Source organism: Ctenopharyngodon idella, chromosome 5, assembly GCF_019924925.1.
Source record: "Ctenopharyngodon idella isolate HZGC_01 chromosome 5, HZGC01, whole genome shotgun sequence".
NCBI lineage: Eukaryota > Metazoa > Chordata > Actinopteri > Cypriniformes > Xenocyprididae > Ctenopharyngodon > Ctenopharyngodon idella.
In genome coordinates this window covers 18,580,152-18,607,716 of record NC_067224.1, presented here as the reverse complement: position 1 = coordinate 18,607,716, position 27,565 = coordinate 18,580,152, and the positions used below count along the sequence as shown (strand labels likewise).

Genomic DNA, 27,565 nt, shown 5'->3' with positions numbered 1-27,565 from the left:
GGTGGAGAATGAAAATATGAGGGTTGCGTAGAGGATCCAGACAGCTGATGGTGCCAGATAAGAGCTCACTCAGGGAGGTAAAGGACTCTAGCCAGCCCTCATTAATGAGGCTGCTCTGGATCTAACAACACTAGCAGGCCTGTTCATCATTTCTGTGAGCAGTTGTTGTATTACATGAATTGGGAATCACTATGCCCTTTCAAACTGCTGAAGCTGCCCTAAGCAGGCACTTTGCAGTGTTACCAGATTTTTGCCTAGATATGTTCATACCTGAGATAGAGATTGGAATCGCAGGGAATGATGAATGATGCATGAATTTTATTCCACTTGCACTTATTTGGATGTAAGTGTTATGGTAGGTTAAGAGTGGCATAGAAAAACCAGGAAATAGCTGAGTAGCATTGCAAATGTTTTGGCACAAACACATGTGTCTCTTGCTTGTTGTGGCACATTTTATTTTCATGTATGTATTGGTAGGGTACTCTTGAAAAAATACAGTTCAATTTGTATTATATTTGTTATAGGCAATACAAGAGTCTGACATTGTTTAAATAACAGTTTATAAACCTGTCAAAAGTTGATGGGGTGGACAGTAAATGGTGACATATTACTGGCTGACAGAAATCAAATTCCATAAAAGTGAAATTGAAAACACCCTAAAGCCTCTGTGCTGCCAAGTAGACAGCTTATTTTAAAGTTCTCACAAGAGGGAAGAAAACTTGCCAGAGCAGTTTGTTGCAGTTTATTTTGAAAAAGAGAGGGAGAAATAAAGCAATCTAGGCAGGAGGTCAACCATAACTTACAGTGGCCATTTTTTCTCCCTCCTGGACTAGAGGTTCATATTGTCACATGTACAGAGTGTACAAATTCTGATTTATCAAGTGTTTTCAGTGATCTGAGATGAATGTGTCATGCAGTCTGCAGTAGAACTCAAGACCTAGTTTAGGATCATCACTGTTGGTGTCCCATATACTGTATCTGGTGTGTCCATGTATAATATTTGGTGTGTCTTCTGGTTCAAACAGAGACAGTATGAGGAGATGGGCCATATATATATATATATATATATATATATATATTACTCCAGTCTTCAGTAGGGTTGGGTATCATTTGAATTTGAATCATTTGGGTATCATTTGAATTTTAGCAATTCCAATTCTGATCAATTCCCGGTTTCGATTCCAATATGGTAAAAAAAAAAAAAAAAAAGTCAAACTTTTAGATATCAAACATATTTATTCCCTGTCTTTTTGCAAAACATTCCGTTGCAGCTGAATACCATGAACAAAAATCAGCAGGCTAAAGAACAACTAACTAATATAGACTATCTAATATAAATTTCAAACATTATTAAAGACAAGTATACAGTCAGTAATACAGAGCAGTAATACAGAGTAATAAGAGCAAATTAGCAGTAGCACAAATAAATACAACTGAACAAAGTTCAGAAATTGAAATCAAACGTAAAATAACACTGCATAGTTTTCTTTTTATAAATAAAATATAGATTAATCCTTATTAAAGTTACAAAATTGATTCAGTCAAGATCAGTGAGTGATTTTTTTTTTTTTTTTTTTTTTCTTTGATTAACAGTAATGACAGACGGCAGCAGGTTTATTAGGCTGCTGTCACTTTAAGACCGAATGCACGGATCCTATACTATTACACAGTTACTGATAATGCATTTTCTTTCTTAACTGTTTGCGTTCACTTAAGACATAACTGGCAATGTTTATGAGGATATTTCGACAAAATTTTGTGTGTATTTGTCCGTTCAAGCACAAGAAGACGCGAAAGAGAACTCATTCAGTATGCATGCACTATATGAGGGGCGGCTTTTTGTGTGCACCCTCTGGATGTGTGGGCAGCAGAAAGAACAATTTCATGTCTTCTTGCATTTGAATGGTTTAAAACCACATTAAAATGCACACACAGGAATCGATAAGCGGAATCTAAATTTCAACTTTATAACGAGTATCTGATTCCTGACCTTAAGTAGAACTTAAGTATCCAATTCCAGAATTGGAATAGATTTTCAATCCTCATTTCTAGTCTGTCACATGATCTTTCAGAAATCATTCTAATATGCTGATTTGCTGCTCAAGCAACAATTACTCTATTATTATTATTATTATTATTATTATTATCAATGTTGAAACATTTTTCAGGATTCTTTTCAGAAAGTGCATCCTTGCTGAATAAAAATATTATTTCTTTTTAAAAAATCTTATTGACACCAAACTTTAGAACAGTAGTGTGTTTTTATTTTTAGCTTGATTAGAACTAAAAAAACAATTTGTACCATTTTGTTGCCAAGTGAACTGACTCGTGTTGTATTCATATTGCTTAACATTGCTCCTTTCATTGTCGCTACATTTTATTATTTTATTGGAGACTGAGTAGAGTTTAGACAAGCTCTATTCAATCTTGTGTTTCCCAAGTTGGTCAATATGCTGTTGCATGCTAACCTTGCATGCCATGCATGCTAACCTTGACATATTTTAGAAATTTGAAAATTATGATATAAAACATTCATGAGCAATTATGTAATGTGAATGTCTGCACCTGCAACTTTTAAAAAGTGATCTTGTGTCTTTTGATTCTTGACTATTCATACCATCAGACTCTTTATGTATTTACTTAACTCTTGTTCTTTTTTTCCCTACCTGCCCCAAAATCAAATCCTTTTTGAAAAAGATGCCCAGTGGAAATGGCCGCCTGTCCAGCCATAATGTGCCCCCCCAGTACCGCACACACTCCTACTATTCATCCTACCTGAGTCAGGGGATCGACACGGCTGCATGTGTCCCACCCAGCACCTGCTCTGAGCCCAAAGCAGCAGGTCAGTCCCGCACACACACACACGCTCTTAGGGCCATAAACTTTTATCCAGAGATTATCAACAGTGTGAGCAAGTACATCTGAGGGAGGTTCATACTCTGAGTCAAGGGCGCTGTAAAATTTATAAAAATAAATAAATTCAAAGGTAAAACTTTTATGAGCATCATTTGTTCTGGTGACTTCAGATTTAAAGAGACAAGGACCATGTGCTAAGCACTTTAGTCTTAGAACATATAGAATTCATAAATTGTATTATAAATTAAATTTTTTTGTGCCTTTCACTCTGTAAAGCTATATAGCAATAAACTGGAACTGTCTAAAATTATTTATTTTTTTTAGAAACAATTTATGGCTTACTGTGCACCATTCTGAACTAATTTAGAGAGTTGAAGGGCATTTTAGCTCTCACCGTCAGTGTGAGTATGATTATGGCGTTTCTGTGATCCACCATTCCCGTATACCTCTAAGCTTGCCACCTGCCCTGGCTGTTAATGATTTTTACATGCTGATTTCCAGTGGTTTCAACATGAGGGTACCTGTCACCCCCACTATCACTGCAGGGGGTGTTATGTTCCATTACAACACAAAACACTCCAAGTTGGGTGGTCCAATCTCCAAAACACCCATACTCAGAGCCCAGCATTGAAGGGTCTGTGATCTATTATTTGTTTCCTGTACCTACTATTTATATGATTCCCTAATGCACGGGTTTTGCGGTCTATGGATCCACAGGGGGGGATGCTAGGGAGTCAGAGAAAAGTTAATGTGTTAAAATAAGATATTAATTAAAACAATAATTTTAACTCATTTAAAGAATTTGAGATAACACTTTAGTATGGGGATCAATTCTCACTTTTAACTAGTTACTTATTAGCTTGCATATTGGCAGATTATTAGTACTTATAAAGAACATATTAATGCCTTATTCTGCATTACTATATTCTACATTCCTAAATCATGCCCCATACCTAAACTTAAACGCTACAACAACTACCTTAGTAACTATTAATAAGCAGTAAATGAAGAGTTTGAGGCAAAAGTCGTAGTTAATAGTGAGTGTGTTCACCATACCAAAGTGTTACCGAATTTGACTGACGCTTTCAGTCTGCATTGTTTTGAAATTGTTTTTCTGTTTCTGATAATATATATATATATATATATATATATATATATATATATATATATATATATACACACACACACACACATTATTAATTTGCTTCAGTACAATGACAACATGAAAGCCAATTATTTAATTACAGTACATGTCTTTAACACCATTTTATTTTTCTCACACAGTATAAAGTAAATGAGAATACTCTACATGCAAATATATAGCTAGCTCTCAAAAGGGGATCATCATATGTATTTGGGGGTCCTTGGCATCCAACCTCTGCCGTAATGAACCTTAGTCAGCATAGATGGCATTTTGTATGTGTGTGTGTGAATGAAACTGGGCTAATCAACTACTACACAATTGACCGTTTACAAAGACATGCCTCCTTTAGTTACTGTTGCTACTGTAATCTGACAAGCCATGCAGCTCTCACCATTTTTCAAGTTCAAGTCCACCTATGTTAATCTACTAACTCCGGACAAAATGGCAGATTCAGCGTTATGATTGGCTAGATCACCTGTCAATCAAACTCCTGGCAAAGGGTCAATTACAACTTTTCACAACAAAATTTCATTCAAGACTCAACCTGTTCAAATCCTTTGGTTAGGGAAGATGACTCGATGACACTCAGTGACCATCCATGCTAGTGTGGCCTGAGTTTGATAGGGTCTGCACTCTCTCTTCAGTCAGATCCCTAAACATCTCATAGTGTTATATTGTGTCATTTTCACAACTTCTACAATCAGACCTGATTAGCTGTTCCCAGCATTGTCGTGTAACTACAGAGGACTTTGAGGTATTACTGCTTGTACGGTCATGAGAGATTAAAAAAGAGGCTCAGTAAATGACCAGCATTCAAGTTTAATTATTTTCAAAGTAGCTTTACAGTAAGATACAACGGCGCCTGGTTTTCAGATGGCTTGTCTCTTGAGTCCTCTGTACTCTTTCTGTGGCTCCAGTGCTTGTGCGGCATGTATTTATTTTCCCTAGCGCTGGGGTAATCAGTTGGCCAAATATGAGGCCAAATAACCTTCAGGAGTGCGACGCTGTCCTTTCCGAGCGGCCCCCACAGCTGTCTTTGGAAAATTGCCTCTGGGGTTAGTGAGCGGGAACAAGTTAAGATTTACAAACAATGATGAAGCTTGTCATGCGTCTTTCTCCATCCGTCACGAGCGGCGGCCTGCCGGGGCGTCGAAGTGTTCTTCATAAAGCTCAGCTCGCTGTGAAATACGCCCCTGTGCGCTCTTTACTGCTGGGAGCTCGTCAGCAGCGCTCCGCCATAAATTGCCTGGGCCGGAGGTGACACTGCACTCCATCACCCGGCAGGGCAGCCTTACCTCCGCCCGCATCCGCCCCCACCCGCAGAAGCCGCCCAGCCCGTGAGATGATGTGCCCGCTGTGAGTTATGTAGGAATTTCAGTGTTATACGAGACAGTCTATGGGTTTTACCATTTTCTCTCCTGCTCTGTTTTTTCTTTTTGTCACTGTTTATTATCGGAGGATTCAAAGTTAGTTTTGTTTGCAGTCTGAGCCAAGTTTACAGTTTTGGAGAAAGTGGACAGGGGGCTTTCTGTTTTTCTGCAGCCATCACTAAAGAGAATAAATATTTTTTTGGGCTGTATGGCAATATATACACTATATGTATTTTCTAGTTTTTCTACTTGGATGAAAAAAAAAAAAAGGTTATTTCACATCCTGCCCAATGTTGTCCTCCTACAAACAATGTTCACATTGAAGGCTATGAAAACATGTAACCATGCAGGCTATGCTATATGTGCAAAAAAGGGGTTAAAACCACATTACATTCTAACATTGTAACAATAACATTACAATCTAAAAACAAAAATAATGGTTTTTAAACAGAAGTTAAATTCACTAAACTAAAAATTTAAATAAATAAAAACAAAAGCACAGACTAAATGTTAACTGGTAAGAGGAACACACATTCACTCATCTGAGCTTAATAAATTTAGCCCACATTTGATTACCCCATTACGTCACCAAAATACACTTACTTTTAGGTTTAAATTTCTACATATGGCTCATTTAATGTCCAACAACAAATATTTTAGCAAAATATATATTTTCATCAGAATTATTGCGCTCTTGTTGCACACTGTCTTTTTGGCGTGCGTACATGGCAGCGCCCATTCACTGAAGTCTGTGAAGTTTAGTGGAGACTCTTTTAGGCTCGTCCACTGACAGCAAAATGGAAATATTTGCATGACCTTTTAATATTTAAAGATGAAAAATATACGTTTCACAGGTATCCACATCTCAAATGCATTAAACAGCACAAGCATTTGTCAGAGCATCTGAAAGGGCAAGCCACTTTGAACTATAGGCGTTATATATTTTATGAGTTATTTTGAAGCCCTTTATATAAAGCATGTCTCATGTTTAGGACATATTGGGGTCATTAGGACAAAACAGCATGGGGTCATGTCAAAGGTCCTTTTAGTTTTTATTGACATGGCAAATTGTAGAAAAAATGACAGCGCAAACAACAGTTGTTAGCTGAATACATTAATAAATAACAAATGACACTGAACATGATATAGATGTAATGAAGACTAAGTTCCAGTGAAATATCTTCACAATCCTCCATGATGTCTTTACATCCTTCATTATGTGTATATTCTGAATGGCAGTTTCTTTCTGCAGATGATGAGGTTGTGGGACGTGACAGTTAAGAGTTAGTGTGTCTCCTCCATTTGTTTACATAAAAACAATTATGGTTATTAAGGCCAAAATTAGCAAAATGGACAGTATGTCAGCTCTTTACCATGTTAAAAAGAATAAGTGATATAGTCATGGGATAGCTTTAATGTTTTTGTGACTGGGTATGTATAAAGTAATAATTAAAAAAAAATCTCACATGGATAAAAAATTCAATATCTCTGTTAAAATGTATAGACATTTAAAGAAAGAAATAATTTACCTGCTGAGAGTGTGTTGACGGTCTGTGTTGTATAGCTAAGCTCCAGAAAATCAGTAATGAGGTGAAAAACAAAAAGGCGGGAATAAAGAACCCTAAACTCTAAAACAAAGAACCATTTCAGCATATAAAGGGTTCTACAGGATGATACAGTTCTAAATAGAACTGTTACTACGTGTAAGGAACCTTTAAAGTGTATATACATTCTTTTTTTGGACATGGTACTATGGTAATACCATCATGTTTTATGTGGCTTGAACCAAGCTAATACCATTTCTTTGAAATACCGTCTAGTACTACCATGTAAATACTATGGTATTCATTCAGGTTCATTACATATTTTTTAAATAGTACAATGGTATTATATGTTTCTGCGACAGTACTTCTTTCTAATAAGTTCTAAGTTTTTGTTGCTGTCCATCAGCAACGCTTTTATTTGAATACAAATATGGAGAAGGGCTCTATTTACAGGTAATTAATTACACGTTCCAGTCACATCGAATCATATGTACTGTGCTTTTGACATATATCGATCGGTCTGATGCCGTTTACAAACCACAAATTTAATGGATGCAATTGTTCTCAGTCAGAATGTTATATCACTTTCAGAGGCATCAGATCCTCTGTAAAAAGTTCCAGGAAAACACAAAATCTTATTGGAGCAACCAAAGAGCCCATTCATTCTCTTTCAGTGGAGAATAACAAAGGGGAATAATGATTCACTCCCAGCTTCAAGCACAATTGAGAGGTAGAGCTTGAGCAGGAAGAGGTGTAACTTCTCATCTGACAGAGAGGTTATGGAGCGTTTTTTAACATTTAATCCATCCTGTTTGCATTATTCATCTTTGGAACATGCATAGAACTCTGGCACAGCCTGTGCCCTCGAGGTTAAGTGCTGTTACATGTGTCCCTTTATTTGGTTGTTACACAGTTTCACTAGCCTGGCTAGGGTTACAGATAGGGCATGAGTTCATAAGAAGCTGCATACACTAAATTTAGTGTCGATTTTGAAAGAATTATGGTTAAATGTTGTATGATGCCAGTTGCATGACAGCTTATACTCTCTATATTTTACTGCTGACAATTGCTGGTTCTTATCTATTTCCCCTTCTGATCTCAGATCAGTAGGAGAAAGGTTTTCTCTTTTTCACCACCTACACACAAAACAAAACAAACACTAGTACAGATGACAAGGATAGCTAACGTGCCACATAATGCATTTCAAAAACTTTCAAAAGAATTAGCAAAGCCTGACGTCTCTTAGCCAAGTAAATGAATCGGGGTGAATCAGTGGCCTGCAGGCAAAATCCCTGGCTGGAGTGTTATTTAACCGCACAGTCAGTAACTCCTACATGTCATGCTGTCTTCCCTTCTCCAGTGCTGATGCTAAATGCTCTGTCTTTTCTCTCTATGGATCGGTTAAATACCAGTGTAATTGGCTGCTCCAGGCTCAAGCACTGTCGTAATGTGTTGTACAACATTTCCATTAACACTTGCCTGAGGCACTGATGAGATAAAATGGGTAATGACTGCAGCCAAAGGTTCTGCTCTTTTTAGCACACTGTCCTCCTCACGAGACAGTCTGTGTTAAAGAAAGTCTAATCTGAGTTTATATACAGCCGTTCTAGGAATTAATACTTTTATTCAGCAAGGATGCATTAAACTGATCAAGAGTGACAGTAAAGACATTTATAATGTTACAAAAGATTTCTATTTTAAATAAACTTAAATAAACAAATATATCACGGTTTCCTCAATATTAACCAGTAACTGTATTCAACATTGGTAATAATAAGATATGTTTCTTGAGCACCAAATCAGCATATTAGAAAGATTTCTGAAGAATCATGTGACTGGAGTAATGACTGCTGAAAATTCAGCTTTGCCATCACAGAATTAAACATTTTGTCATATGTTCTAATAGAAGTTATTTGATAATCTTGTTTTATTGTCAAATAAAATATTTTATTCAATACACAGCTTAAAGAAAAGATGTGTTCATAGTTTCTGCTTATTTTATGGGAATCTGTAGCTATTAAAAAAGCAAATCTTGTGTAAATGGTTTAAAAGGTGGGCATATTTTAAGTCTTTATCGTAGTTACTGGTTCCTTTTCCACACAGATTTCAATTAATTAGTATTTTGAAGTAGCATTTAATTAGTTTTGCTTACTAATGGAAGGTGGACATTCATTCTTAAGCAGAATGTTTTCTAAATGTGGTCTTATTCAACTTTAACCTCTACCGTAACATAATTAATTCAACTGAATCTATGAAGTTGTTTATTTCACCCAGGGGGGCTTCAGTCTCCTCCAGAGCCTTGCTAACCGATGCCTGCACTGCTTATTTCTCACTTGTGATTATTTTCTCTCCTTTAAGGATAATAACACAAAATCCCTCAAATCATCGATCCAGTGTCTCACATCATTATAGTATATCCATAATGTTTCGACGGATCGGCGCGCGGGCCGGGAGAGACGGACAGGTCATTTGCAGGGCTGGCGGAGAGCTGTATCAGTGCCAGTGATTTAACAGGGAGGAGGGCCTGTCAATTCTCTCAGAGACACTTTGAGACTGGGGACAGATTGGAGAACAATACAGGTCTGGAGGTGCTTATGTGTTTAATTAGCCTCTGACCCTGGCATGATGCCTCCTGTCAGACGTTACAGGCCACTCATGCAGATCTCTAATAGTCCAATAATGGGGACTGAAGTGTCCGATGTACTCACATGTGAGCTGAATTTTAGCAGCCATTACTTTAGTCTTCAGTGTCATATGATCCTAAATGCTGATTTAGTGCTTAAACATTTCAACAATTTATCAATATTGAAAACAGTTGTGCTGCTTAAGATTTTTGTGGAAACCTTGGTACATTTTTTTCAGGATTCTTTTGATAAATAGTTCATACTGTATAAAGAAACGAAGAGTTAATTTGCAAAAACAGAACTCCATTTTTATTAATTCTCACAAATCATGTTTTTTTTATTGTGCATTCCAAGTAATATCAACCAAACTGCAGTTGGGTTGTTTTGATGAAGTAATAATAACTCCAAAAAATACATGTAACTTACAAAATTAAAGTTCATTAAAAGTATGTTTTTATATATATATATATTAAAAGTTTGTTTTTTAGCAAAAGCAGAAAACACTCAAACACACACTAACAGATTGCCACACACATACACACACACAAACGCAAAAGGACAAACAAGGGTTCAATTTGTAAGACGTGTTTGGTGTACACAAGGACTTGCAGGAGTCGAAATTATAAATCCTTGATCACTTTTAGTCAGCTTTGATGAAACTCCCCACAGCTAGCGCATCTTTTTGAAGTGACTAGAAGCCTTGTCACCTGACCTGAATACTGTGCACTGATTCGCTAAAATGGACTTATCGGTTTCTGTACACAAACAAGGGCGCTTGTCGGTTTCTGCTGTAAAACGTGAACTCGCAATGCCTGGACAGTGAACAATACCGGCTTTTCTGATCAAACATATTTAGGGTTCAGAACGTGCTATATGTAGAGAATAAAGCACAGCAGTCAGTTCATTTTTTTAAAAGCAGCGTTTATCGGTTTTTGCAAATGAACTCTTCAAATGTTTACATACAGAATTTTGGTCTTACTTTATATTAGGGTTGTTAACTACTATATACTAATATTTAAATTAATCATTTTATACAATGAACTTGTATAACAACTGCATACATGTAGTTACAGCTGTAATTAATTTCTGTAATTACATCTATATTTACACTGTTGACCCTTTCCTTACACTTTAACCCACCCTTAAACCTACCCATACCACCAATCTTACCCGTATCCCAACTCAATAGCAGTGTTTTGCAATACACCATGAACACAATAAGTACATTGTACCTAACAATTACTTTTTTATGCAAGTACATAGTAGTTAAAGACACCTAATTTAATAGTGTAACCACATTTTTTTTTTCTGAATAGACAAAATACCTTAGTGTTTGGTCTTGCTTGCTGCTAAAGCTCATTTTTCATACTTCAGGTTAGGAGTTTTACACTTTGGCGCATGACTCATACTATATGCTTGAATCATACCATCCACAACACCTTATCATTGTACGGGCGAGTTGTGCACAGGCTACATCACTTTTTGTCTTTCACTTTTTCTTCAGAATTGTTGCGTTTCGTTAGATGTGCCACCTATAGATCTTATTTTTACTGAGTTACAAACAATATCTGATACCCAGTATTCAGTTCATCAGTAAAAAATCTGAAGGTGCTCTGAAATATTATACATAAAAAAAAAAATCAAATGCTTCTGAGTTTTTCTTGTGCCAGTTCATGTTTGTCATTAAGTGTCAAACATGTCAGCATCCACCTCCCTTGAGTGCTTCAAACTCCAATGCCAATGTGATTATGAGTGAGCACTTCACTCCGAGAACAGCATCCGTCTCTCTGCAGCAGCCACGGCTGTTCGCTCTTTGAAGAGTCAGCAGCTGTTTAAAGTGCCGCCTCCTTGCTGTAGGCCTGTGTTTTCTGCGCCATTAAGTCCTGCCACGGCTCTAATGATTGAGAGAGACGTGCATGTCATTCCTTGAGGGAACTCCATCTCCCCACAGCACATCTTCAGCCAAGTCATGTCGTATGGATATGTGTGTTTGTCTCTGAGGGTGCTTTCACAGCTTTTGGTTCTGAACAGAGTTCATTTGATGTCAGTTTGGTCCGTTTGGTTAGTGTGAATGTGGATTTTTAAATTTGGGGGGTTAACGAATAAACAGCAATATGGTTCACCTTTGGCGTAAGTTGGGAGGCACCAATACTACAGTTCTTTCAGAAAATTATAACTTTATAGCTAATAACCGATAAATTGGAATTCTGATATAGAGTGATGGAGGGATGGCGTCAGAACACGGAAGACTAATTCGCCGCTGGTTTCTTCGAGATTTTCCTATGGGGTTTTATAATGGGGTTTTTCAATTTATGAGTAAAATAAAACCTGTGGTAAACATAACTTGACGATACTTTGTTTTTTTGAAAACGTATGTTTCTAATAAGTTCCTATTAAGTATCTAGATTAGACAGTTTGGGGTGTGAGTGTGTGCAGATTAAGTTCTAGAACAAAGCATCAAAGAATCACAGGCTTTATATTCATAAATTAAAAGGAACCAGTGGTAAATTAGTCTTCCGGGTTCTGATGTCATGCCTGCACCACTCTATTGCAATTGACCATATGCACGGAATGTTCTTAAAAACTTCCGCAATAATAGAAGCCAGCTGGAAAACTTCCGGTGAAATGTCACTTGTTGGCGTGTCATTGTCTTCAACGTCCTGAGGTAGCTTTAACAGCATCAATAGTGTAATACTTTGTTTATAATCAGAATATAGTCACTTAAATAGTCAGGCCTAGCATTTATTTAGTTATTCAAACGCAAGATGACAAAAAAAAGACGTGTGTCAGTGTACCTCCTTGGCAAAATTCAATTTGACCATCAGTTTTCACACTTTCATATGGAAAAAAGCATCAACACACTGTAAATTAAAGATTTATTGTGCACTTTAGTTAGATTCATTGAATAAAATGTGAGTTTTCACAAGCCTGCGCTGCACTGTCTGACAACAGCTGTGATTATAAAGGGAGAGCGCGGTGTTCGCTTTGTGTAATTCATTTGCGCGAAAAGTAATTGTTTTTCATGAGATTTTGTGAGTACTTCATGCTTCATCTTGACAAAATGTATTTTTAAACCTAGTGATTTTATAATGTTTAATATTTATTCAAAAGTGAAACTGAGTGGAAAACTATTACAGGAAATGGCTAAAATGAGCTATTAAATGCTCCTTATTCAAACATTCCCATTAGCTTTGTCTTTATTGCAATCAATAAAACTGGTTTATTGGTAAATTAGGCAAGTGTGATAACTGCATTAAAATATAAATACAATAAAGTTCAACCATTGATGGTTTTGTGTCAATGTACAGCAGAATGACAGTTCACCGGAAATGCCCAATTGTATATGGTCAATTCTGTACTATTTTTTCAAAATAAAATTCTAAAATCAGTTGTTTAATATTTATTATAATGTATAGAATAAAAAAAAAAAATCATTTTGAGATTGGCTAATGACTACATTAGTTTTTAAATATTAACTAATTGTAAAATGGAAAAATAGGGATAAACGAGCATATACAATTAAAATCCAATATTTACCAATATTGATAAATTAAATTAATCTCAGCCTCCTTTTCTCTTAAACATGTTATGTTGGACTACTCTGCTTTTAATGTAAAATAGCAAATTTACATGGTATGCTCTCTTAAGGAGTTGTTTAATAAGATCTTACCAGAAAACATTTTATAATTGGTTTCATATGTACATTTAAAACACTTGGTGTTATTTTATTTTTTCAGTTGTATTCATTCAACTTTTCCGTAATTGGTAGAAAATTAACTTTAAAAAAAAATAAATAAATAAATAAAAAACCTCGGCTGCTGACATGTCATTAAAATCTCAACTACCTCCCGACCTCTAATATCAGCTTATAATTAATATGGTACAGTATGGTACAAATGTTGTGCAACAGTCCCTGTCAGACTGATACAGTGAACATTTATTCTTAATCGCTGTAAGCACATGTGTATGAGTGCATCTGTATACACGTTTGAGCTTGTATATGTATATGTGTGTGTGTGTGTGTGTGTGTGTGTGTGTGTGTGTGTGTATGCATGCCCGCCCGTGTGCGTTATCTCTATGCAACTCTGTGTGTTTATCTAAGTGAAGGCATTATGGACCCTCATGGCCCAGTGCTGGCAGTATATGAGTTGCAGAGGAAAGAGCTTATCCACAATAGATCAACCCTGAATTACCATCTTCTCTCACATCTGGGCTTTTGTTCACTTTTTCCAAACTGCCAGAAATGATTGAGCTTCTTTCACTGTTTCCCCTCCCCTTTTCATGCTCTTTTTCTAAAAAAAAGAAGAAAAAAAAAAAGGTTCCTTTTGTTAAACCACACAAAGACTGTTTAATAGTTTGGAAATATAAGATAGTCAGCCGAACAAGGGTGAATAGGGCAAAAGTTCAGATTGAAGAATAAGCTCTTTTTAGGTGTACAGAAATTAAATCCTCTCTTGTTTCAATACTGTTTTACACTTGACAGACACGTGTGATGTTTTTATTTTTTGTAATTCATGTGTCACTGCCAGTGTGTTGGAAATTTCTTGTTTGGCAACTTTGTGGAAGCTTCATAAATCTTATTCTTATCGAATGTGTTCCCTGCTTAAAGAACCCACTCCAGCAAATTTCGTCTCAAATTAAAAATATTTTGAGAGCTTTTTCTTCAGTCATAATACTGAAAATGTTCTGTATATTAAAAATAAACAATCTCCATTTACTTATTTGATTATTATTTGCGTTTTATCTGCATATTTAAAGGCCTGATTGTCTGTATTACAGAGTGTTTACTGCCGATCTAACATTAGTCTGTATTAAACACTAATACAATGATAATCAAAGGCAACGAAGCTATGACACAGAACATGTCCGCTCGCCGAACAGCCCCACATCTGATTTACTGTCCCTACAAACGACCTGTCCGCTCACCCGCGAGATCTTCCCTTTAATTACACCATAGATTTCCCCCTGATGAACTCCCTCAGAATTAACACAGCCACGGCTAATTCCAGCCCCTCCTCTTTCACCCTCACTCATGTATTATTGTTGTACTGAGAGCGCCGGTGCAGTTTAGCTACACAAACATTAGTATTAACGATTGGCCAGTTTGGAATTGGTGACAAACTGCAGGCGGAGCGCAAAGTTTTGTAGCCTGAAACCAATCAGGAAGTTAATGAGGAGAAAAATTACTCCTTTTCGCCAGCGCCCCTTAATTACCTCCACGCCAGAGCAGCGCAGAGGAGGAAAGGAAGATGAAAAAGAGGGAGGGCAAGAAGGGATGAGGCACAGTAAGAGCCTTTATGCTCCTTTTCTCAGGTTATGAAGGTCAGGAAAGCAGCTGAACAGGATTTGTGTGCACTGCCCCTCCCGACACTCGTAACTTTGATAGAATCTGTAGAGACTGTAATGTATTAGCTTCATATGCGCATTAAGATGAGAGCTGACCTGGCTCAATGCACAAACTACCATCCATTTTTATAGGGAACTATAACATTTGTGCTGCTAGTGTTTCGGTTTTACATTTACATAGTCATTTATTTAAGCAGATGATTTGGTCTTTGGGTTAAATATGTAATTTAATGACTGTCAAGGTTTATTTAATGTTAAACAAAGCATCTGATTCTAAAGGTAATTTTTTAGAGAGTCTTAATTAATATTTACATTAATATCACGGTGCTATTTTAGTTATCAGTCTACACACAGATACTGGAGAAAGTCAGCACAGTACAGACTCGTCCTGCACTCAATAGCCTTGTGCTCGCTCAGCAGTCTGACTGGCTCAATACGCGTATCTTCAGCTTGAGTGAGTTTGCCAAAGTAGCCAGAACTTGCTGCAGTGTGAGATTCAGAAAAAGGCACCACTGTCTTACTTTGTTGTAATGTTGAGAGCTGACAGCACTGCTCATACTGTTAATTGATGCTGTTTGGTTTGACTGGAGAAGCTGATAATCTCAAGATCAGAAATACTTTGACAGCATTGTTTCCTCTCTAACATTTTGTTCTGTGTAAAGAATTAGATTGTTCACAGATTCAAGATGGTAACTTTTAAATATGCATAATTTCATTACATTTTAACCATCTGCTTTCAAAGTGATTGTTATTGGATGTAAACAACCATTCGCCATTCAAAAGTTGTTTGTAAGATTAAAAAAAATAATAATAATAATTATCCAGCAAGGATGCATTAAATTGATCAAAAGTGATGGTAAATACTACTAAATACTTATTAAAGACTTACATTACATTACACTATTAATCAAAAATTTTATCAAAAATGCACAGTCTTTACAAAAAATTTAAAGGGTTAGTTCACCCAAAAATGAAAATAATGTCATTTATTACTCACCCTCATGTCGTTCCACACCCGTAAGACCTTCGTTCATCTTCAGAACACAAATTAAGATATTTTTGATGAAATCAGATGGCTCAGTGAGGCCTCTATAGCCAGCAATGTCACTGAACCTCTCAAGATCCATAAAGGTACTAAAAACATATTTAAAACAGTTCATGTGAGTACAGTGGTTTTACCTTAATATTATAAAGCGATGAGAATACTTTTTGTGCACCAAAAAAACAAAATAACGACTTTTCGACAATATCTAGTGATGGCCGATTTCAAAACACTGCTTCAGAGCTTTATGAATCAAATCAGTGGTTTGGAGTGCAAAAGTCACGTGATTTCAACAGTTTAGCAGTTTGATACGCGATCAGTGATTCGGATTCGAAACAAAAGATTTGTAAAGCTCTGAAGCAGTGTTTTGAAATCGGCCAACACTAGATCTTGTTGAAAAGTTGTTATTTTGTTTTTTTGGTGCACAAAAAGTATTCTCGTTGCTTTATAATATTAAGGTAGAACCATTGAACTCACATGAACTGTTTTAAATATGTTTTGAGTACCTTTCTGGATCTTGAGAAGTTCGGTGTTGCTGGCAGTGGAGGCCTCACTGAGCCATTGGATTTCATCAAAAATATCTTAATTTGTGTTGTGAAGATGAACGAAGGTCTTAGGGGTGTAGAACGACATGAGGTTGAGTATTAAATTACATTATTTTCATTTTTGGGTGAACTAACCCTTTAAGCAGCACAACTGCTTTCAATTGATAATAATATTAAGCATACTATTGTTTATTGAGCAGCAAATCAGCATATTAGAATGATTTCTGAAGCATAATGTGACACTGAAGACTGTAGAAATTATGCTGAAAATTCAGCCTTGCCATCACAGGAATAAATTACATTTTACAATAGATTAAAGTAGAAAACAGTTATTTAAGTTGTAATAATATTTTACAATTTTTTACTGTATTTTTGATCAAATAAATGCGGCCTTGGTGATACTTATAAAAACATTTGAAAAACTTACCAACCCCAAACATTTCAATCATTTGCCTTCAAGTTCACACAGATAACCTATCAGAGTAACTACAGATATGTACTTTTTGTCTTGTTTATGGTTATTTCTGATAAATGCTACTTGGCTTGACATTTTGTTTCTAATTCAAAGACTTTCAAGCATCTTTAAGTGTCCAAATACTTTTTGGCACCATTGTACAGTACATGTCATTAAATGTGAAAATGTCAGGAACCAAAAAGCTCATGTTACATGCATGCTTCAGGTGTTGTTTATCACAGATGCCATAACCAGATTATGCTCTTGCTTAAAAGGTCTTCAATAATAAACAAAAAATAGTTTATGTGTCATGATGCATCCTATTTCAGCTTACTCCAGTGGAGCTCAAGATTCCATCAGCTCAATGATCAACACTGAGAACAAGCTGGAGTGTGAGAGCAGCTCAGAATCTGGAACCTTCTCCGTGGACTCCGTCATAGAGGGGTCAACCAAATAAAATACCATCACCTGCACCAATCTCCCATTTAAAACATTTTTTTTTTTCTGTTGAGTTGTTTCTGTAACTTTCAACTAAATGTGTAATGATTCTGTAACCAAATCCTACCTTATCGTTCAGCATTTTTTGTAGTTAATACTGATCAGGTTGATCAATGTGGTGTTATGCAGCTTTGTAGGGGTAATTCTTTTAAGATATCTATTAAGATATATAATCTTAGTTTCTCATTGATTATCAGAAATGCAGTTTGTTCAGTTTGTTCACTGCAGTTTTTAAAGACTAAAATGATTCACTTTCCAGCAGAACGCTTTTGAAAGAAATGGCAGAGCAGAACGATTTATTGTCACATATCGGTTCAAGCTCAATATCGCTGTCATTGGCCTAATGGATAATCTAACTTCTTTCCGTGACCTTCATGCTGCAGACTCTATGAGGGCTTCTCCAGCATCTCCACAGTGTTGTGCGGGACAGTTGGGTTAGAAGAGATACTATTAAATTATGCTTCAATCTCACAGCGAACGGCTTGTTTATTTATGGCCATCACTAAAGGACATCATTTAACTTTTGATGATTTGCATCAACCCTGTTCCTGTGCACGATCCAGCTAATGTGCAGTGCTCTTCTGAGCTTTCTTTGTATAATATGAAGCTGTGCCCTTGATTTTAATGGTGTTGGCACAGATAGCGTCCTCAGTCAAGTCACAAACAGAGGAGAAGAGGGAGACAAAACTTTCTTTCCGGCTCTGTTTGATGTCTTAGGCTGATTGAAATGAGCCATATGTTAATGTGTAATCTGATTTTTACATTTTTATTATAGTGGATGGTCCTTTAAAATGCTTCGACAATCAGTATATCTTTTGCACTTACACTTACATACAACTCAATATTAGTAGGTATCTTGCAGAGACAAATTAATTTTCTTTGAATTTTTTTCTAAAAACGAATGTAAAATGTCATTATCTTTATGCATTTTTGTGCAATTTTGTTAGACTAGCAGTTCACAGTTTGATTCATTTGTTAATTTGTTTTCCAGACGTGTAAATTTACCCACTGTATTTTGATGGTGTTGTGGATGTGCTCGTTCTCCGACACCATGATGTTACAAATATTTTTATTATTGTTGTGATTATAAAGCAATGCAAAAGCTAATTTGCAATCGTTGTATGTTTATATGCGCTCATGTTCAGTGGAAATAAAATCATTATTGATGACTGACTTTCACAAGGCTTTTGACTGTTGGGAGCACGATATAAAACCCGAAATGAAAATTACTTGTATTTTCTTTGCTCTGCACCCTCAAAACATTCATTCGATTCTGCCCCATCTGCTGTAATCAATAACCTGACCATCTTGTTTTTTTATTAAATGCACTTACTCTTAATTTCATCCCCCAGTGGTTTTAGTGAGAAGAATGTGGAGTTACCTATATGGCTTTGGCATTATAAATCACTTCTGGAGAGCAGATTGTACAGCAGTATCGATTGATCCTGATATATCACAGAAATTTACTGTCACTTCTGTTTTCAATTAAAGATACAATCAGTCAGATAATGACTTAATTGGATTTTACAGAAGATTGAGTTTTATTGTCCCGTGCTTTACGAGTTTAGTTAAGGAAGGCCGCTTTATCATAGGCTGTCAGCGCTGGGCTCCGGCATGCCACCGTGTCCTTCTGTTGCTGCTCCGGGTTTGTGTTCCAGCGACAGCCTGAAAAGTGTCTGTGGATTTGTTTTCCTTGAGCTGCTATTGTGCCATCAATCACTCCGACTGCATGAAAGATAAAGCCGCCCCTGTCCCAAAGTCTCAGTGCATACTGGAGGGGGGGGGGGGACAGGTGCTAGAGCTGCATTTTCTTAAGTCAGGGCTTTTGGATTTAAGAGAGGAAGAGGTCATCATAAAAGTGTTTGATGACTGTACGGTCTGAAACAAGGCCCAGTTTAATCTGTAATAATACATTTATTTGAATTGAATGCATTTTATTTCGAGGGTTCTGTAAAGATATTAAAGAAGATTACCGGAATATGAGAGAAGAATAGAAAACCTTGACAGTCAAATTTATGGAGAACATGCAGATTGTTGTTAAGATATTCCATATAATTATTACAATTACAAAATCAAATATTAACATTCTTGCGTTGCTCTTGACAAATAACCTGTTTAGATGAATAGAAATACAACAACAAAATAGTACAACAATATATTTGTGGTTAAGTTTACATACCCCTTGCAGAATATGTTAATAACAAACAAAATAAGATCATAAAAAAATAGCATGTCTGCTATTTTTTATTTAGTATGGTCCTGAATAAGCTATTTCAAAGAAAGAACAGATGTTTACATATATACACTCACTGGCCACTTTATTAGGTACACCTGTTCTCCTCGTTAACAAATATCTAATCAGCCAATCACATGGCAGGAACTCGGTGCATTCAGGCATTTAGACATGGGGTGCTTCTCATTTCTTATTTGTGCATCCTCATTTCCTTTCCTCGTGTTATAGTTCCACCCCTTAGGATGCGAGGGAAGGATACACCTGTGTATCCTCGCTCATGACTCCTCAGGAAGCTTCCTCGCTACTCGTTCCTCGCCTCCTTGTGGTGCAATTAGAGAACTGAAATGCCCTTCAAGATGGCTGAGTTCGGTCAGTTTCTGGGTCACGGGCTGGAGGATGGAGGAAATGAGAAAGCTTCTATTTGAGTATTGAGAAGCACCCATGGGATGCGTCTCAATCAGCTCCCTAGTTCAGTAGTCAGGGCACTGATCAGGGAGTCGGCCATTTTAAGGGCTGTCTCAATCGCAAAATCATACCAGTGCACTGAAACGTTCGCTCTCTTAAAAATCCCACAATGCACCTTGAAAACCTGAGAGCATCAGTGCTCACTATGTTCCCTTAACGGCAGTTCTGAAGCACGAAACATAAATCATGTGAGCCAACTCACTACACATAACGACACAATAGATGTTTTTTTCTTTTTTTCTTTCTTTTTTTTAAACAGTAAAAACCATTATTTAATTATATTTAAGCAGAAACATACATCGCTAGACAGGTAATGAACATAATCAAGCTAACATTTATAATTTATTTACAGCTGAGATGTTGCAAGTATATATGTAACAAGCTAAGTATTTATACTTTAAATAACATTAAAAAAATTAAAAAAAATAATGTGAAAGATATCAGTTCTGTTGTTCATCAATACCAGTAGTGATGCTGTACAATGAAGACGTTGTCATGTCGCCAGAAATAGAGACATGCAGTGTCCCAATGTGTAGTGAGCCAGGGTCCTGAATTAGTGTACACAATATACTGATTCACAACTTAGGAAGTTAGAGATCTGATTGAGACACGCCCATGGTCAAGATGATCTGCTGAAGTTCAAACTGAGCATCAAAACGGGGAAGAAAGGTGATTTAAGTGTCATGGTTGTTGGTGCCAGACAGGCTGATCGGAGTATGTCAGAAACTGCTGATCTACTGGGATTTTCACGAACAACCATCTCTAGGGTTTACAGAGAATGGTCCTAAAACGAGAAAATATCCAGCAGCAGTAGAAGACCACACCAGGTGTGCCAGTCTTGTGACCAATTTAGTACATGCCCAACTATGCCAAAAATGTGATCAAGCACCTGTCCTGTGAATGTAATGGCCTGAACATGAAACCCTTTTTCCCAGGTGCAAAAAATGTAAATTAATACAGTAACTGTGTGCTGTCAGTGAGTTTTACAATGACTTATTTGTTGTTCTAACTTTAAGTTTCAATTGCACTCAATTGTATATTTAAAGTCCCATTAGAGTGGGTTATAGAGGCAGACAACTAATTTGTTGTCTGCCTTTGTTCGCATTGAGATGGAGAGGGTGTGGCGGGGAGGTGTGGGTCCTGTCAGAGTCTCAGTGATTTGAGTGCCCTTGGAGGCTCTGTCCATACAACCAGACATTTCACTGGACAGATGTCCCATCATTACTCACAACATTGAAACTATTGGTTGCCTGTCAGAGAGGCGCAATGAAAGAGAAGCCGATTGGGGTCTCGATAGACAGTTCACAGACTCAACGTTGAGTCTATACATAATTACCACTATAAACCTCCATCAAACCTGACAGAAAGTACACAAAGAGACTAAATGAAATTTAAGAGCATCATCTATGAAAATGTATAAAATGTATCTGTACTACAATAAAGTACAAATATTTAGATTAAACAGACAATAAATGTCAGTATTCCTTGTCTGAAACATTGAAACCTTTTGTGTGTGTGACCTGGTAGTACTACTTGTTTTCTTTCTGAAATTAATCTCTTATAATAATAATAATATAAATACTTATTCTCATTTGTAAGTTGCTAGGGATAACTGTGTTTGCTAAATAATAATGTAAAATCATTAGGGAGTGAAAGTACCTCCCGCACTGAGTGGTTGGCTGTAGAGATTTAGTTGGTGTCATATACTCAGTTTATGGTTTCTTGGATCTTAGACATGGGACATTTACTGGCTTTATGCTGTCCTTCAGCTCAGTATAACAACTTTTGGGCTCCACATAGATAAACCACAGTCTAGTGCTGCTAGTATGGTTCACTTAACCCACAAAAATAATCTTTCACCATTGGAAATAAACAACCCTTTTTCTTTTTTTTTTCAAAACTACATTTAACTTTGAATTAGTGGTATTTTAGTCATACTTTAAATGCATATGAACACAAAATGTATGAACCCCCAAAAGAATGTTTATCCATTTCTGTTTATTGTATCTCTGTCAAAACATCTGTTCTCTCCCATTACTAAATTACCTTCCACTGAGTGGATTTAATCAGTAAAACTGTCGTGCGGTTCTGAACAGACAGAAAGACAGTGTTAGAATTAAAAAAATGTCATATACATATTTACATAATTTCACTCCCCATTTTAAACAATCTAATTTTTATACTGGTATAGGCTTTGGTTTCATTCATTTTCTTTAGTTACATTCAAAAGAGCCAGATCTTTGTTTCTTTGCTGGTTGTTAGATTTCTGGCTTATTTTATCTAACATGCTTATAACTTACAAGCAAAGAAACTTATCAATTTTTAAAAATAAATAAAAATAAAGCATTATAGTTGATAAATAAATTGTACTTTTCATTTTACATTTAATGGACTTGTGTGGATGGTGTATATATAGTGCATGTTCACCTTATTCTCTTTTCATTTTTCTGTTTACATTGAGGCCAATCAGTGGCAGAAAAATAAATAATTTTATTGGAATTTCTGTTGTCCTCCCACTCCCCTTGGTGTGAATTCCCCTCGCCATACACAGACTGCACGCTGCATTATCGTCACCTTGAAATTTCATCTGCTATTTTCCAATTAAAAGCTTAATAGCCCTGGAAACGGAGTTCATGTGGTGAAGTTTACCGTGGCCCCCAGTTCTCAAAGTTGTGCTGCCGGGATCCCATTACGTGCTTGAATAAACCCATTTAGGAACAGAAACGGGACTCGAGGGTGCCCGGTGTTGAGTTTCACTGGACTTTAAAAGCGATGGGCATCATTTAAAAAAAGGTGTGCTGCAATTTACACCCACATCGCGCGCCAAATTGCATTTAAAGTCTGTGTATGTTTACTGTGTGCACAAAACAAAATAGGCCTGTTTAATGTAGATGACATCGCCCTGTTCACTTGATTCAATTCATTTTTTTCTTCTTCATCTGATCCTTCCAGAACTCATTTGGTACAAGTCCAAATTATATTGCCCAATTAACTCGCATGCATGTCGGACTATTCAACATTTTTCATGGGAATAAGTTAAGAGCTCATTCAAATGCAAACTACCATATTATTGTCGCCTGTGTTTAATTCGAATTCACAGCGTGTGGTTAAACTAAATACCAAAGCGGTTGCAGGATTTTCATGAAAAGCGCACAGCAGTTATGTGAATTATGTGAATTCTTTTCTACATTCCCACTTAATTTTTGAAATTACTGCACTCCTAAAAGACTCATATGTCGAAAAATCGCTGTGGGTCCGATTTCAAATAACCATTGAAAATTATGGTGGATTATTATTATTATTAGGCTATTATTATTATTTAATTCTCTTTATTTTTTTACGCGTACCAGGCGTATAAACATACAGCGAAAAACAATTAGAAAGTTGATTTAATCAGAGAGATGATTTAAAATAATGCATATTATTAATTGACTTTTATGGGAGTCGACGTTTTAGGATTAATTACTGTCAGTAGCCTAATTTTCAATATTTCGCTAAATGTGTTACAGTTTGTCTAATGCAGCCGATTTGATTCTGACAGAAGTTAGCCAAACTACTTTTTAAGCAAAACATTGTTTGTGATATAGCCTACTTGTGTTAGCCTACAGTATGTAAATGTAAAGCCTAATAAAATAATAATTTACAACAGTATGTTTTGTTGATGTATCATCCTGTATACAGATCCTAACTGCCAGAGCTCCAGCAGCCAAGTTGCTATGGCTACAAACTTTTGAGACACCTTCAACCTTTTATTTGGACTTCCTTATAAGGGCTCCAAGTTTTAACAGATCAGACATAATTCCCACGCTGCTTAAAAACACTTAAAAATAGTAAATCTGTAGGGTATTTGTATTAAAAGTTTGCATATCGGTAAGATATTGCTTAAGCTCTATTTGTAATTAGAAAAAAGCGAGACTTCCTCCCTCCATCCAGTATCAGGGGAATGTAAATGGCTCGTGACAGTGATGTGAGAAATAGAAGTTACTCGTTAGTGCGTGTCAGATCGCCTGATGCACTTCTTTATTGAGGGGCGAAAGGTGGATCCTCGTCTTAAAGAGTCAACACCTCTCATCACGAGTGTAGCGAGCAGTAGAGGGGCTTGATCTCTTCACTATACTTGACAGCACTCTTCCTCTACTGCTTATCTGATGCACTTGCGCCTCTGGCACCTCTGGAAACGACTTGAGAAATGAATGGCTACGGATCGCCCTACCTCTACATGGGGGGCCCGGTGTCCCAGCCGAGAGCGCCCCTCCAGAGGACCCCCAAATGTGCCCGCTGCAGGAACCACGGGGTGCTCTCCTGGCTGAAAGGGCACAAGCGTTACTGCCGTTTTAAGGACTGCACTTGCGAGAAATGTATTCTAATAATCGAGCGCCAGCGGGTCATGGCGGCTCAGGTGGCGCTGAGGCGGCAGCAGGCGAACGAGAGTTTGGAGAGTTTGATCCCGGAGTCACTGAGAGCGCTGCCTGGCATCACGGTGGGGAGCGGGGAGCAGAACCCAAATAACCCACGAACAAGCGACATAGACCTCCGCTGGAGCACAGAGACAGTGACCCCTAAACCACCGCAAGGTAATCGCTTACACATGTAACACAATGTTTTAGACATTTTACTCCGAAAAAACTTCGTTTTAGCAACACCGAAGACGAAACTTTGAAAGGTTCTTTCCAAGTAATTGTAATTAATCGTTTTATTTTAATAATTAGCTGTAATTTTCTTATTATTTTTTAATTGTTGTTACAAAATTATATTAGCCTATAAAAAAAGCGTACATACAATAGGATAAACGAAATCACGACTGGAGTTTTAAACCACAGTAGCCTACTTTTGAAATAACATTGTCACGTTAATGTTCGCAACAATAAAAACATAATTATCACAAATATCTAACAAAAATAATCTTTGCAATAATCAACAATCTGATCGAGACAACATGATAAAGCATAGGCTAATGCGGGCATTTTTGTTTCCTGGAAATATAGCCTTTTTTCCTGACCCGGAACTATTGTTATTAATTTTGTTCTTATTAAAATATTACTGTGGCTATTAATTATAGTGTTATTTATTCTTGATATACCATGGCAAACACGTTTATTGGACCTTCTTTTTCCACGTGAGATTAAAATAGCAACATGCCAAACCTGAAAGTTCTGCTAAATTATTTAGTCAGGAATAATTAGAACGGAAATATTGAAGACTATCAGACATGAAGCCGAACGAAATCGCCTTAACCGTCGTATTTCGGTGAGTTGATGAACTTAGATCGTTTGAAAGATGCACATCACAGGTAATAGGACAGGCCCTGCCGATTATTTCGGGGAAGGTTTGGACAAAGCAAGTCCAAATGAATGTAAAATGTTTCTAAAGTAATCAGTTTGCAAAACTGTAGTGAAGTGGAATCGACAACAGATTTCTCAGTGCCACCGCGTCAGCGTTTTTATGCGAACAGTTAATAAAGTCGCCCATTATAAATCACAGGAGTGCTGACAGGTCAATAACCTGAATGTTGCACTTCCAGTCTGCAGAATCGGACAATGTCTGAGTAGGTATAGCGAGTCAGAATTTTAGCTGGACTTTAGGGTGACTTCTACTTAAGTCATTCTGTATGAGATGCCTGTAAATTGTCAGACAGTTAAATACTTAAATTAAAATTTACATTTAGCTATTAGACAGGTGGTTTCCTAATCATTTTTTTTTTTTAAATCATAATGCAGCTGCAGCATCACTGTATTACCATCTTTTAATATACAGTATGTTGATGAAGTCCGTGCTTGTGTGTGTGTGTGTGTTCTTCAGACCTAAATGAGGATCTGTCTGGTGAGCAGTCTGGTGGAGAGAACGGAGGTAGTGCCAGTGACAGAGAACCAGAGCCAGTCAGCTCCCCCGAGGAGTCTAAACCTAACTTGTGTTGCACCCCTGACACCTCAGACCCAACTCCCCAGCTCGAGGAGTCCCGCTTTAGCCTGTCTAAATCCTGCACTGAGCCAGAGCCCAAAGCTGACAACCCCAAATACTCTCCTGAGCCCAACCTCCTCATCGAAGGCCTCTCAGGCTCTGTATCTCTTCCTTTCAGTCTGAGGGCCAACCGACCTCCACTGGAGGTCCTGAAGAAGATCTTCCCAGCCCATAAACCAGCCATCCTGGAGCTCATTCTGAAAGGCTGCGGTGGGGACCTGGTTGGAGCCATCGAGATCTTGCTGTCCAGCCGTTCCACAATGAAACCAGAAAAGATCCTGTCTGAGAACTCAGATGCCCTGGTTCTCCCGTCAAACGGCCACCTTTTTGAGCACCCGCTGAGCTCTTACCCCGTCTCGTCTTCCAAGTGGTCGGTCGGTTCGGCTTTTCGTGTTCCCGATTCCCTGCGCTTCTCCTCAGAGCCTTCTGGTGGAGTTGTACCAGGCCCTCTTAGCATGCCGCTACAGCACGGCTTCCCCCAGCCGCCTCGATACCCCCTCATGCTGAGGAATTCGTTGAGCCGTGGCCAAGCCGGGCCCTTCGTGCACAACGATGTGACTCTGTGGAATACCATGACTTTACAGCAACAGTATCAGTTGCGCTCACAGTATATCCCGCCGTTCTCAGGCCCCTCGGCCGGAGTGATCCGCAGCTCACCGCTCCTCACCAGCAGACCCACCGAGGAGCATCGGATCAGCATCCAGGAGGAGAGCTGCCCTGTCATTGCCAAACAGAGCATGTACGCTGCAGATGAGGAGTATGATGAAAGATCTGACTCCTCAGACTCCAGGATCCTGAATACTTCCTCCTAACTTCTGCTCACTCCAGCGCTTTCAATAGGAGGATGGGAAACAAGCACTGAAATGCGTTTCAAATGGCTTCTTGAAATGATACAAAAGAGACACTGCTCGGCTAGGAGCGCAATGAAAAGATATACATTGCTTTACTTGAGGTATTGTATTTCTACCAGATCTGAGGTTGTTGTGCCAACTTAATCATGTGTGGAATAACATTAGCTTTAATTTTGGGGGGAAATTCATTAAGGTACTATTATTTGACCAAAAAATCTGAATAACTTAATATATTTGAGCACAGTGATCTCTATTTCCACTTTGCATGAAATGTACCATTGATAACGATTTATTGTAAAAAAAAAAAGATTCCAGCAGTCCTGCATGTAAAAGTATGGCAAATAAACCTTCTATGAACTGTTATTGTCATTGTGTTTACCTGAAGCAAACATATAGCTGCATGTATTAGATATCTGCAAAACAAACATTTACAATTTTCAAAAACAGCATTAGATAATAAACTAGGCATTTATTTATTTATTAGGCATAGATTTGTTTTTATAATACAGAATATATCTTTTAAGAAATAAAGAGAAACAACATAATTATAGCTACTCTTTAGAATTAAAAATTAAAAGGCATGGATTTTTTTGTTTTTTAGAATATAGAATATCTCTTCAAAGAAATAAAGAAAA

The 27,565-nt window shown here is 37.2% G+C and overlaps 2 protein-coding genes across 3 annotated transcripts in view; both read left to right on the top strand.

Annotated features, from left to right (window-relative positions):
* dmrt1 (doublesex and mab-3 related transcription factor 1) overlaps window positions 1-27,565 on the top strand; it is a 55,662-nt gene that overhangs the window by 12,031 nt on the left and 16,066 nt on the right. The window contains exons 4-5 of one of the 2 annotated variants that reach the window (XM_051892589.1): window positions 2,698-2,842; window positions 17,255-18,592. In XM_051892589.1, the coding sequence (XP_051748549.1) occupies window positions 2,698-2,842; window positions 17,255-17,382 (273 nt within the window). In that variant the 3' untranslated portion in view covers window positions 17,383-18,592. Of the gene's footprint in view, window positions 1-2,697; window positions 2,843-17,254; window positions 18,593-27,565 lie in introns of those variants that run through there. The other variant, XM_051892590.1, reaches the window with a different exon arrangement.
* dmrt3a (doublesex and mab-3 related transcription factor 3a) lies at window positions 23,435-27,293 on the top strand. Its single transcript, XM_051892588.1, has 2 exons — window positions 23,435-24,695; window positions 25,921-27,293. The coding sequence occupies exons 1-2, from the start codon at window positions 24,311-24,313 to the stop codon at window positions 26,889-26,891; spliced, it is 1,356 nt and encodes a 451-aa protein (XP_051748548.1). The 5' UTR covers window positions 23,435-24,310; the 3' UTR covers window positions 26,892-27,293.

Coding starts and splice junctions, on each gene's coding strand:
- dmrt3a (XM_051892588.1), top strand. CDS start 24,311: ATGAATGGCTACGGATCGCCCTACCTCTACATGGGGGGCCCGGTGTCC. Junction 24,696..25,920: donor GACCCCTAAACCACCGCAAG/GTAATCGCTTAC, acceptor TGTGTTCTTCAG/ACCTAAATGAGGATCTGTCT.